This window comes from Anguilla anguilla, chromosome 19 (genome assembly GCF_013347855.1).
Source record: "Anguilla anguilla isolate fAngAng1 chromosome 19, fAngAng1.pri, whole genome shotgun sequence".
Lineage (NCBI taxonomy): Eukaryota > Metazoa > Chordata > Actinopteri > Anguilliformes > Anguillidae > Anguilla > Anguilla anguilla.
Genome location: NC_049219.1, coordinates 17,615,219 through 17,628,031, shown reverse-complemented (window position 1 = coordinate 17,628,031; position 12,813 = coordinate 17,615,219). Strand labels below are relative to the sequence as shown.

The window sequence follows — 12,813 nt, the reverse complement described above, 5'->3', positions numbered from 1 at the left end:
AAGCTCTTTGACAGACAGGTGCTCGACTGAAATGGGAACTTTTTCCCGGTGTTCTCCCGTGCTTCATACCCGTGTAAGGGGGGGGGGGGGGGGGGGGGGGCGTGTTTAACCGGGAGGATGTAGTGTGCGGCTGAGAGAGCTAATTGGTGAAGCGCACAGACTGCCAGGGTTTTAAGAGCCAAACTCACACTGGAGCCCAGAACTGCAGCTCTAATGAGATCTCCTCTGCATGCAGCGCACCAGGGCTAAAAAGCCTGTTTTTCCTAACGTCAGCTATAAATATGCAAACAACCTGCAAGTACATCTTGTTCTGAAGATTTCTCGCAATTATGTTCTCTAACAGCCTGCTGATGCTGTATGAGCTGGAATCACTGCATCTGTTGGAACGAATGAGGAAAAATGGATCTCCAGGTCTTAGTGCTCTTTCCCTTTCTCCTTTTCCCCTGGAAAGCCTGCCTGTCTTCTGTCTTCCTCCTCTGTCTCCTCTCCAAAGTTTGGTCTGAGAATGGACCACTTTCTGTGAAGTTTAAAAATATTGCACTGATACCTGTCAGATATCCGCCTGACGGGAGTTGGCAGACTGAACTCTGAAAAAAGCTGAAAGTGAATGTTGTCTGGTAGGCGGCATGTGTAGAGCATCTTTGCTGAGATCTTCATTGAGTGCCCCTCTCATTTAGCTGTCGGTGTTTTTATGCTGCGCTTGCAAGTTTTGTCCAGCAGATGGCGCCTGGTCACTCGCACATGCATAAAGAGTCACAAGCACGTTCCCCAGCAGAGGAAAGAGAAAACTGTTATTACGTGTATATGTATATACTACACACATATTTGGTCATATTAACTGTCAGTATCTCATGGCAGTAAACCACTCTGAGATCACTTACGAGAGGAAGAGAAAGTGAGAAGTCCAAAGTGAAATTTTCTGAAATGTATCTGTGAGTGTTGCATCACTCTGTTTGGATCAGGATTGGGGTTTGGCCTTATCAGTATGGCGGCCAGCTCATTTGTGTGTTGATTTTTATGAGTTGAATAAATCTCAGCTCTTGGGTGGAAGCTCTAATTTAAAAATTGTGGGTGATGTAAACATGCAATTATACCAGAAAATCTGTTTCACAGAACCCTGTGAACTGCAGTCCAGTCAGAAATTCCAAAACTCTTAATCATTTGAGCTCCCACATGATATTCAGTCTGCTCTGTGCATACAAAAAAGGGAAAAAATTGGAACTATTCATAATCACGCAAGCTTATTCATATGGAAAGAGAATAACTACTCTTTTCTTCATTGAGAGACTCTTCATTTAATAACTTAACTTGTTTTTTTTAACATGTTTTTCTTGTGTCCGGGGCAAGTATTTATTTTCATCCCTTTAAAGATGTGCATGAGATCATTATGTTTAACATGACATTACGGCTCTTATTTCTCACATTCACTGGATAGTGCAGCATAATCAGCTACGGTCTTATTGCTTCAGGACTGAAATACATCCAAGATATGCTAAATAAATACACACGCGCGCGCACACACACATGCACACACACGCACGCGCGCGCGTACACACACACACACACACATACACACAGACATACAGCCCTGAAGAAAAACAGACAGATAAGAGCATGTATATTCAGAGTCGGTAGTGTGAGCCCTGTCAGAATGATCTAACTCCACTCTTGTCCCGGGTTGTTAAATCCAGACTGCTTTCCTGCCTCACCACCATGTGGGGTTAGAAGTAAACTTTTTTTTAGAACAAGCAGAGTTTTGGGATTAGGTTTTCTCAGTGTTTCTTTCGCTCCGGCTGCAGTATTTCTGGGCTTATGGTCCCGTTGATTCTGCATTCATATTCAGAGCACTTATTAAATCTGCAGGATGACATTATCCAGCTGTGTCCTGCAGCTCGCGCAGTCGCTGGTGTGGGAAGGGGGCCGGCGGTCGCCCTGGCGACCCGCTCCCAGCATGCCTGCTGCTTTTAACTGTCTGGCTGTGGCTCCTCTCCCAGCTGACGTGGTTAAGAGGGAACTCGTGTCCTGAAAGCCCTGCGCAGCTCTGCGCAGCTCTGCGCAGATAAATGCGCATAAGCCTTGTAAACCCTGCGCAATGCATGTCCGATGCAGTTTGAAAGGCTTCTGAGGGTCAGGAGAAGCCTCTCGTGTTCTGAAACACCAGAGGAAGAAAAGCAGCTGTTTCTACAGCTTCAGCACTGCAGCCAAACACGTTTTCAAACCGCTGCGGTCTGCCAACAGTCATTGGGAATTCCTGTCTAATAGGAACCTAATAGATAGTCACTGATCCATTTTAGATTTTGGATGAAATGAAATTAGACTGGTACAAAACTGGTACATTGTATCAGTTTAAAAATCCTGACTATGGACAAGACAGGCCGTCTGTCTGGCCATCTGGCCAGATCAAATAATTGAATGAATAAAATTTAATTGTTGTGCAATTACAAAAATTCAGTGTGCCTTCCCTCTTAGTACAACATCACTCACCTGGTCACTGGTAATTAGACCTAATTGCATTTTATCAGTCGCATAAGCAGGAGCTGCATCAGATTAGTGGATTTATGGTCATATGCCTTCAGAGAAAGTGCACCGCAGCAGAGATTGTACTGAGGGGCCTGGGGGCCAGTCTGCAGATACTGGCATGTTCTCCTTTAAAGGAGTTTATCTGAAGCAGACAGTCTTTCTGTGTGTGTAATTACATCAGAGCACTGAGAGGTAGGCCACTGCACTCCAAACACTAGCCCCTCAGTCTTCTGCCTGGAGATGTTTCACTACTGATGAAATGGATGAAGTAAGAGAAACAGAAGGTTGCAGCCGTGTGTATGTATTGGAGTATGAGTGTGCGTGTGCGCATGTGTGCACGGGTGTGTGTGTGTGTGTGTGTGTGCATGTGTGCGCATGTGTGTGTGTGTACGCGGGTGTGTGTGTGTGTGTGTTTTGGCTGTGATGGTCTGGTCTGAATGTGCAGATTGCAGGGGGCAGATAAGGACTGAGTCCTGGGGACAGCGGCCTGGAGCTTCCCCACGCAGCGGCCAACACAGGCAGGGCGCAGCTACACTGATATTATCTGTGTGCACAGGACCCAGTGCACACACACACGCACACAAACACACACTCACACACACACACACACTCACACTCAAACACACACTCACACTCTCACACACACACACACACACACATACACATACACACACTACACACGCACACACACACACACACGCACAGGCACAGTGTGTGTGTGTTTTTGCAGTTGTTTTATACTTGTGTAGACGAGGAGGTACCTTATGCTTTAAAACCAAGCTAAATAAAAAAGTGCAGCTACTACTGAGCAGTTTAGAATTTTAAATAAAAATACAGGTACAAAAAAGGGAGGGGGGGCATTTTGAAGGAGAAACATAATGAAGAGCTTTGTAATTAGGGAACCAGAAATTGATTCATTAGCTTTCCCGACAACTTCCCGATAAAACCTGATATTTTGTCATTTTGTCATTATTTTATGGCTTTCTAATTAGAAATGACCGTATGCTTTTACACATCATAATATTTCCTGAATTAGCCTTTATGTAAATAATTAAGGTGTTAAATTACCAGCTGATAATGCTCTGGCGAGATGTGTGTGTGAGGATAACACACGGCGCTGAGTGACGGTGAGGTAGAAAAGCGTTCTGACATGAACACACCCGTGCGTGCGGGCGCGGCTGCATGATTGATGAGAAGGTTGGCTCAGGTATGGAAGGGGCGGGGCTACTGGCTGCACTGCACCTGCTTCAGTACTGAATTACAGGTGAGGGCCCAAACCCAGGGACTCTGCTCTTTAGCAATGGGATTAATTACAGGCTGTGATCAGTACTCCACTGAAACTCGACCAACAAAATGGAGGCACATTAACACATGCAATAATGCGGTTTGAATAATACAATGAATTAATGAAATACTGCTTTGTTATATTGATTGTTTACTGCTAACGCCTTTTGGCTTCAGGTCAGTCTCTTTGCCCGTGTGGGAACTGTGAAGAGTGAGTGTGCTGCTTTGCTGCGTAATCCCCTGGCTGGGGGGGGGATGAGCATGCCGTGCAGCTCGGTCCCGTCTCGTTTCGAGGGGGGGGGGAATGACCTTGGCAGGGAGTGGGACTGCGGGGCCTGTGCGTGTGATGGCCTGTGCGGCCTCTGCAGGCCCATGCATTATGCAGCCTGTGCATTATTGATGAGCGCAGGCTGGGTTACACTGAGACTGCTCTCACATGCGTGTGAGTGACGGGGGGGCGTGCACCTGGCGCGAGCACCCCCCCCCCCCCCCCCCCCCGAGCCCCCCCAAAGACACCACTTTCATTATTTAACAAACTGCGCACCCCTACCTCACTGCCACCGGCACCTTTCATCTGACGCAGTCTGTAAACATGGTGGCATTATAAATTCAGGAATGCAGGCCAGGGAAGTGCAGGTGAGAGGGGAGAGGGGAGGGAGCTGAGGTAAAGGTTGAGGAGTGAAATAGTTTTCTTGGCTCTGGTCAGGGTGACTGAACGCAGCAGAAATGATCAGCTGCATGCAGAGCATCGGGCCACAGCGGCTGATGCCTGGGCAGCGCATCGTTGCCGGGGGAAACGTGCGTGTGAGAGAGAGCAGTATCTGCAGTGTCAGCCTGCGGCTCTGACTGAACCCGCCGGCAGGTTCGCTAGGACGGCCGCCGGTCTCTTCATTCAGTACGACGAGCATCATAAACGCACAAGGTCACGCGTGCTGGAGCGTTTTACTGCTCAGCCTGTTGATCCTCCGTTTCCCAAGAGGTTAGAGTGCATTGTGGGCCTTTGAGTGACCTGCTGCAGTCAGCCGTTACCCTTTACAACCTGCTTTTCCTTTCTGGCCTGAATGTGTTCGGAGTTGCTTTATGTGCTTATACTCCAGTGATTAGATTACTGTACACAGTACTGATCATGGGTACCTGTACAGGGATGGAGCGGCAGCCACATCGATACTTAAGCAATTTGGTTTCAGAGCGTCCGACTTAAGTATGAAATAAAGAAATTGGAATCGATGTTTCTTTTAATACCTCTTTCAATCTGTCAGTGGTCCTGTGGAGAGAGGGGCCTGGTTCTGAAAGGCGGTGAGATTGCGATCGATTTTAATATCCCTCCCGCAGCCCCCTGTTCTCCTGCGACGGCCAATCTGCCCGTCTGTGCTGGAGGAAGGCCTGTTCTTCCCCAACAGCTTTGTATTAAATCTCCCACCATATGGGGGAATTGTGTAAATATGGCATAATGCTGCATGAATTACCAGAGAGTTCCTATAGGTGGCAGCACCGATCAGATGTTCCTTTAAAAAACAGAGAGCATAAACAGAAAAGGAAGAATTATAAGCCTGTAATTAATGACTTGGTAGGCCAGGGGTGGGCAGTTCCGGTCCCGTAGGCCTGCTGTGTGTACTGGCTTTTTGTTTTCACCAATTACCCCGGCGATATGAGTTAATCATCGGTGTACACCTGCGCTGATTCACACACGGAAAACATCCGCAGAACGTTTCGTATGGAGACACGGGAACGGTCTTCAGCTGTCAATCATGCGCTTATCAGAAAATGTAGTGGACTGTCAGATGGCGTAAATATTGTGGCTGAATGGGTAATTAAGGCCAGAAGTTGTCCTGAAACCAGGAACACATACGGTCCTCGTTGCCTGCCACTCAGTCAGAGCCAACTGCAGTACTGAAAAAGGAACAGAAACATTTTCCCGTCTCCTCTTGGAAAAGAGAAGCATGTAAAACTGAACCATTGATATATTTTATCGAGTGGACCCTCAGTGTTGACAAAGGCAACTGGCCTTTTGCGAGTTTCTTTAATCCATTCCTGAGTTGCTGTTTATTGAACTGTGGATGCAACACCATGCATATTAAGTAGTTATCCCATGAAATAATGAATGTACAAAATGAAGCCTTTGCTGTGTGCATAGGCTATTTTTAAAGTGAGACTGATCGCTTGTAAAAATAGACTCCGTGTTCACTGAGACCCTTTCAGGCAGGGTGGGAAATGATCAATCATGCTGTGATCAAATACCCTGTTAAACTGAAAGAGGAAGTTTTAGGTAAGAATGTGTTACAGTTCAGAGGGAAGATGATTTGTTTTTACTTCACTCCTTTAAATTTATCCAGGCCTGGTTATTTTTAAAGGTGCAACTTCAATACTTTCCAGATAAAACTGGAAACTTCTTTAGTATTTATTTTATTTATTTAGCTGCTTTCAATTTGAATGTATTATTATTATTATTATTATTCAACAAATACCACAGCAGTTAAGTACAAAATTCAAATATTGAAAACGCTGAGAATTCCAAACACTCCAGCTTTGGGTTTCAGTGTGTCATTCCGGAGTTGCAGCTGTACGCGATTGGTTGCTTCGGGCGGTCATTTACATAATCCCTCCCACTGGAAGGGTTTATGCAGCGTATGATGCAGTCTGGTATTGTTCCAGTGTTTTCAGGTCGGCTGCTGAAGTTCGGAGCGAGAACAGTCGGCTGATACGTTTAAACTATAGCAAGAAGAGATATTAATTTCGTAATAACTACTGAAGTAAATCGTACTGGGGGAAGTAAAATATTTATCTCTGTCTCGCCGCTGTCGGCACGGGGAAGAGAAGCACTCTTTGGAGGTGAACGGAGGTTTGTAGCGTTTATTTTGAAGCACGTCTACAGTATGTATTGCAGATATGGCAAGAAGGGGTAAGACCGTTGTGAGGACCCTGGAGGATTTAACTCTTGATTCTGGTTATGGTGGAGCGGCGGACTCCTTCAGGTCGTCTAGCTTGTCTTTGTGCTGTTCAGACACGCATCTGCCGTACGCACATGGAGGGAATTGCTGGCATCTAACGGACTCCATGCACAGTCGACACAACAGCTTGGACACGGTCAACACCGTTCTGGTTGAAGACACCGAGATCCTGGAGTGCTCCGGCCAGTGCGCGAAGCTGCCCGAGCTTGAGGACGTACCTTGGAGCCTCGGGGAGGTGGAGAGCGCTCTGCGGAAAGAGGAAGAGCTCCAAGCCGGGACGCCGTCGCAGGAAATCCTGGCGAAGCTCTCCGCGCTGGTCAGCCGCGCTCTGGTTCGGATCGCCAGGGAAGCGCAGCGCCTGAGCTTGCGCTATGCCAAGTGCACCAAGTATGAGATCCAGAGTGCCATCAAGGTGGTTCTGTCCTGGACCTTGTCCGTCAACTGCATCACCGCCGCGTTGAGCGCGCTGTCGCTCTACAACATGAGCACGGGGGATAAGTTCAGCCGCGGAAAGTCGGCCCGCTGCGGGCTCATATTTTCCGTGGGGAAGTTCTTCAAGTGGATGGTTGACAGTCGGATGGCGCTGAGGGTCCACGAGCACGCGGCGATCTACCTCACCGCCTGCATGGAGAGCCTTTTCAGAGAGGTGTTCACCCGCGTGCTGCGCAGCGCGCTGGTCGAGAAGGACAACGGGATTCCGAAGTTTACTGTTGAGTCTTTGGAGCAAGCGATCAACAACGACTCCGAGATCTGGGGTCTGCTGCAGCCGTACCAGCATCTCATTTGTGGCAAGAATGCAAGTGGTGAGTTGTTGCGAATGCACGCAAGTCTTACTTTTTTTTGGTTCATTGCGGTACTGTTTTACAAGTTCAGTGGAAATGAAGAGATGTGGGTGGGATCGTGTCCTGTGCCCAAAATAAGATGTGAAGAAAATTGTATATTAAAAGCAGTGTCACTGCGTTTTAGGCCCAAAGCAGCAGATATAACGGGGCTACACTGTGGCCACTGCGTGCTGCGTAACTGCATTTTGTTTGAACAGCAAAGTCTAATTTAAAATTAATATAATCGGATGAGTGGAGGTGTCTGCGCAATAGTGACAGCGCGCGCGTCGGCGCTTCTTCTCGTCCGTTATTAATTTGTTTTACTTTTTAAGAAAAGCCGCCTTTCTTCGAGCTCACTGTGAAAACTCTGGCTTCTTACAGATCCACAGATGGTAATAATGAGAAGTTATTGAAGAAGCCACAGTTACCTTATAGCCTGAGTGCGCATTTCAATGTTTTAATCTCATGGAGCCTTTATTTATTTCCTCATGTAACTTCCAACAAAATAAAAGCATCCAGATGTGTAGAGTAAATGTGTATAGTATCAGCCTTGGCCGATGTTTAATTACTGGGAAAGCGGGTCATTACAATACGATACCAGTTAAAAAAATAAAAATAATATTAGTAATATATAGTAAAATACATGTATATATTATATATAATGTAATGTAATATAAAGCAAAATACATTATAGTTCAAAATGCTAAGTCTCTTGTCCATTTAGTCACCACATGTGAGGCAATATTGTAAAGGATCAACAGTGCAGGATAGAGTCACTGCGCGCCCATCATTAAACATAAAGATTCGGTCTAAAATAGCAGAGAGAATGTGATCTGACCTTGAGAGGACAGTGGATATGGGACTATTAGCGATGCACCATGTGGAAATTCCGTGGCTGGCATCCATAACCGATATTTGTCTGGCCGTCTTGGCCGATGCCTGGTTTGATTACTGCACAAATTCAAACTGAAACCAAGTTTCCCCACACAGGAACACAGACGTCAGCCGAGGAAGGAAATGTGTAACATTTTTTGTGTAATGTTTCAGCTTTCTTACTTTATTATTAAATAGAAAGCATTACACTAGAGTTGACGAATCTCTGTAGCTATTTGGCTGGTAAACTGCTAAATAAACAAATATAAAAAATAAAAGAAAACAGCTGAAGAGATTCAGATGACTATGATTCGGGTACTTTTTGAGCATGACATTTCCCATTAATTTACACCATCGGCGGCGCATGACGCGCCTCATCTTTCTGCCTCGTGTATGTTGCGTCATCGTGTCGGTCCGTCGTATTCTTGGTATTGGGCCCATATCAATAAATTGGTTTTAGGATATTACAGGCCGACAAGGATACTACCCTGATATTATCACGCATCCTTGTCGTGATTATAATGTACCATTTCAGTGAAGCGTTTCACGCTGCTGATGTTTCAGGCATTTGTCATAATAAAGGCTGAGATAGGCCTATCTGTTTTTGGTCTTCGGTCATCGCAAACACTAAATGCGTGACGAATGTGGTTCAGTTGCTTCAGGGTGCTTGTTTGTGAAATTGAAGAATGACCTGGCCAATACTGCTAATACTGAAGTGCATGTTGGGTCTTAGTGAGGAAGCATAGAATGGCCCTGGGTTTTAATGTCAGGGGAGGATTTCTTTTTCACCTTTGTCTTGGCATTACTATATTTAAAAGGAGCTGTAATCGTTCTGAATTAAAGGTTGCCATTACTGCATTGCAGGGTAGTGGAGACTGATTCATCCGATGCCCCTTTCCTTTGTGACTCAAATTTAAAAGCGTTGTCCTATGAATAGTATGGTGGATGGTTACGTATTATGAATGCATAAAGAATACAGGACATCTTAACATGACTATATTAATAAAATAAATGATACGCATATAAAGCCGCGAGGTTATGATGCTTTTGTTTGTATGTGCATTTGATGCGCTTTGGTCATAGTTTAGCGGTGGAGCTGTATGAAGGGACTGAGGCCCGGTGGAGATCGTGCTGAGGATTTCCTCTCCGCTCGTTCGTCTGTCCGTCACGAGCCGTGTCTGTGTGCACGACGGCCTTAGGCGCATTTTCCCATCGTCTGCTTTCCACGGGGAGCCCGTTCTGAAGGTCCTGTGCTTCCGTCTCAGAGCGTAACGGACAGACCGGGAGCGAGGGAGCCGTCGTCACGGTGATCGGAACGAGCTCCGGGGGTTTTGCCGGTTGTGTTATTGCTGCGCTGGTGACGGCCGCAGGAAGGGCCGGCTGTGGAGGCGGAGTGATCTGCACTCGCGCGCTGCGTCTCTGAGGGAAAGCGCTCCTGGGTTCAGCCCAGCTCCTCTGGGAATGCCCGCGCGTGCTTCCCCGCATCGGCGCGGGTGGGCGAGTGCGCTGGGAAACGCGCGCTCGCGTCATAGTGTATGTGTGTCCGTGTGAGAGAAAGAGGGGGAGAGTGTGTGTGTGTGTGTGTGTGTGAGAGAGAGAGGGGGAGTGAGTGTGAGAGAGTGAGGGTGAGTGTGTGTGTGTGTGTGTGTGTGTGTGTGTGAGAGAGAGAGAGAGGGAGTGTGTGAGTGTGTGTGGGAGAGACAGTGTGTGTTACTGAGTGTGTGCGTTAGTGTCGTGTGCATTGGCAGGACCGAGCGGTTTATGGGTTCACACAGTGCAGTTATGGTGGAGGATGTGACGCTCAAACGATGTCATGGAATTCAGTGGCCTTGGGGACAGTGCTGATATGTATTGCGATGTGCAGCTGTTCCTGTGTGGGGCTCCTGGCCTTGGGGACAGAAACTACAGCACTCATTCCTGGACTGGTACACTGGCACTGCCTACAGCCTGGCAGTGATGCCACACTGTGTGAGTGTCATAGTACCTGTGTGTGTTTGAGCAGTATAGTACCTGTGTGTGTGTGAGCAGTATAGTACCTGTGTGTGTGTGAGCAGTATAGTACCCGTGTGTGTGAGCAGTATAGTACCCGTGTGTGTGTGAGCAGTATAGTACCCGTGTGTGTGTGAGCAGTATAGTACCCGTGTGTGTTGAGCAGTATAGTACCCGTGTGTGTTGAGCAGTATAGTACCCGTGTGTGTGTGAGCAGTATAGTACCCGTGTGTGTGAGCAGTATAGTACCCGTGTGTGTGTGAGCAGTATAGTACCCGTGTGTGTGTGAGCAGTATAGTACCCGTGTGTGTGTGAGCAGTATAGTACCCGTGTGTGTGTGAGCAGTATAGTACCCGTGTGTGTGTGAGCAGTATAGTACCCGTGTGTGTGTGAGCAGTATAGTACCCGTGTGTGTGTGAGCAGTATAGTACCCGTGTGTGTGTGAGCAGTATAGTACCCGTGTGTGTGTGAGCAGTATAGTACCCGTGTGTGTGTGAGCAGTATAGTACCCGTGTGTGTGTGAGCAGTATAGTACCAGTGTGTGTGTGAGCAGTATAGTACCCGTGTGTGTGTGAGCAGTATAGTACCCGTGTGTGTGAGCAGTATAGTACCCGTGTGTGTGAGCAGTATAGTACCCGTGTGTGTGAGCAGTATAGTACCCGTGTGTGTTGAGCAGTATAGTACCTGTGTGTGTTTGAGCAGTATAGTACCCGTGTGTGTGTGAGCAGTATAGTACCCGTGTGTGTGAGCAGTATAGTACCTGTGTGTGTTTGAGCAGTATAGTACCCGTGTGTGTGTTTGAGCAGTATAGTACCCGTGTGTGTGTGAGCAGTATAGTACCCGTGTGTGTGTGAGCAGTATAGTACCCGTGTGTGTGAGCAGTATAGTACCCGTGTGTGTGTGAGCAGTATAGTACCCGTGTGTGTGTGAGCAGTATAGTACCCGTGTGTGTGTGAGCAGTATAGTACCCGTGTGTGTGAGCAGTATAGTACCCGTGTGTGTGTGAGCAGTATAGTACCCGTGTGTGTGTGAGCAGTATAGTACCCGTGTGTGTGTGAGCAGTATAGTACCCGTGTGTGTGTGAGCAGTATAGTACCCGTGTGTGTTTGAGCAGTATAGTACCCGTGTGTGTGAGCAGTATAGTACCCGTGTGTGTGTTTGAGCAGTATAGTACCCGTGTGTGTGTGAGCAGTATAGTACCCGTGTGTGTGAGCAGTATAGTACCCGTGTGTGTGTTTGAGCAGTATAGTACCCGTGTGTGTGTGAGCAGTATAGTACCCGTGTGTGTGTGAGCAGTATAGTACCTGTGTGTGTGAGCAGTATAGTACCCGTGTGTGTGTGAGCAGTATAGTACCCGTGTGTGTGAGCAGTATAGTACCCGTGTGTGTGTGAGCAGTATAGTACCCGTGTGTGTGTGAGCAGTATAGTACCCGTGTGTGTGAGCAGTATAGTACCCGTGTGTGTTTGAGCAGAATAGTACCCGTGTGTGTTTGAGCAGAATAGTACCCGTGTGTGTGAGCAGTATAGTACCCGTGTGTGTGAGCAGTATAGTACCCGTGTGTGTGAGCAGTATAGTACCCGTGTGTGTGAGCAGTATAGTACCCGTGTGTGTGTGAGCAGTATAGTACCCGTGTGTGTGAGCAGTATAGTACCCGTGTGTGTTTGAGCAGAATAGTACCCGTGTGTGTGAGCAGTATAGTACCCGTGTGTGTGAGCAGTATAGTACCCGTGTGTGTGAGCAGTATAGTACCCGTGTGTGTGAGCGTTATAGTACCCGTGTGTGTGTGAGCCAGGTCCCATAGGGGACATGCTGTCTGCACTCTGACCCATCTCCTCTTACGCTGTAAGGAGTGTTGACTGGTCCCACAGAACTGGCCATCTCCTCTAGTGCTGGGGGGCCTTTGGCTAGGGGTGGGGGGACGTCACAGCGATCTGCACTGGGGAGGTTCCCCATGTACAGAGCTGACAGTGAATACACACATGCCCCTGATGGGACATTTCACACCGCATGACATCATCAATCTGGATCTGCAATGTCGGCGACTGTCTTTCTTTTGGAGCTATTTCAGCCGTAGTAATCACAAGACAAAATTTTTATTTCCCAGTTTTCCCATTAATAAGGAGATGTAAATGTCACAGTGGTATATTGATGTTTATTCTACCCTGTGGTTCACTCGTGGAGACTCGTGGCTTTTCACTGATTTGAACTTTAGACTGTCTCACGCCAGCTGATAATGAGGGAGACCCCAAGCCGGCGGCCCCCCAGGCTCCACACTCAGTGGGAAACGTCCCAGTTCTGTGCCACGTAATGCTCACGTCAGCTTTGGCCTGGATTCACTCAACACTTCTCATATATGACTGGGATTCAGTCAACATTT

The 12,813-nt window shown here is 47.4% G+C and overlaps 1 protein-coding gene across 5 annotated transcripts in view; it reads left to right on the top strand.

Moving 5' to 3' along the window:
• The window catches only part of btbd11b (BTB (POZ) domain containing 11b), a 111,419-nt gene that overhangs the window by 21,092 nt on the left and 77,514 nt on the right, over positions 1–12,813 (top strand). For 2 of the 5 annotated variants that reach the window (XM_035401395.1, XM_035401394.1), the window contains exon 1: positions 6,423–7,555. The exons of the other annotated variants lie outside the window; for them this stretch is intronic. In XM_035401395.1, coding sequence (XP_035257286.1) covers positions 6,691–7,555 — 865 coding nt within the window. In that variant the 5' untranslated portion in view covers positions 6,423–6,690. Of the gene's footprint in view, positions 1–6,422; positions 7,556–12,813 lie in introns of those variants that run through there. 5 annotated transcript variants of the gene reach the window in all.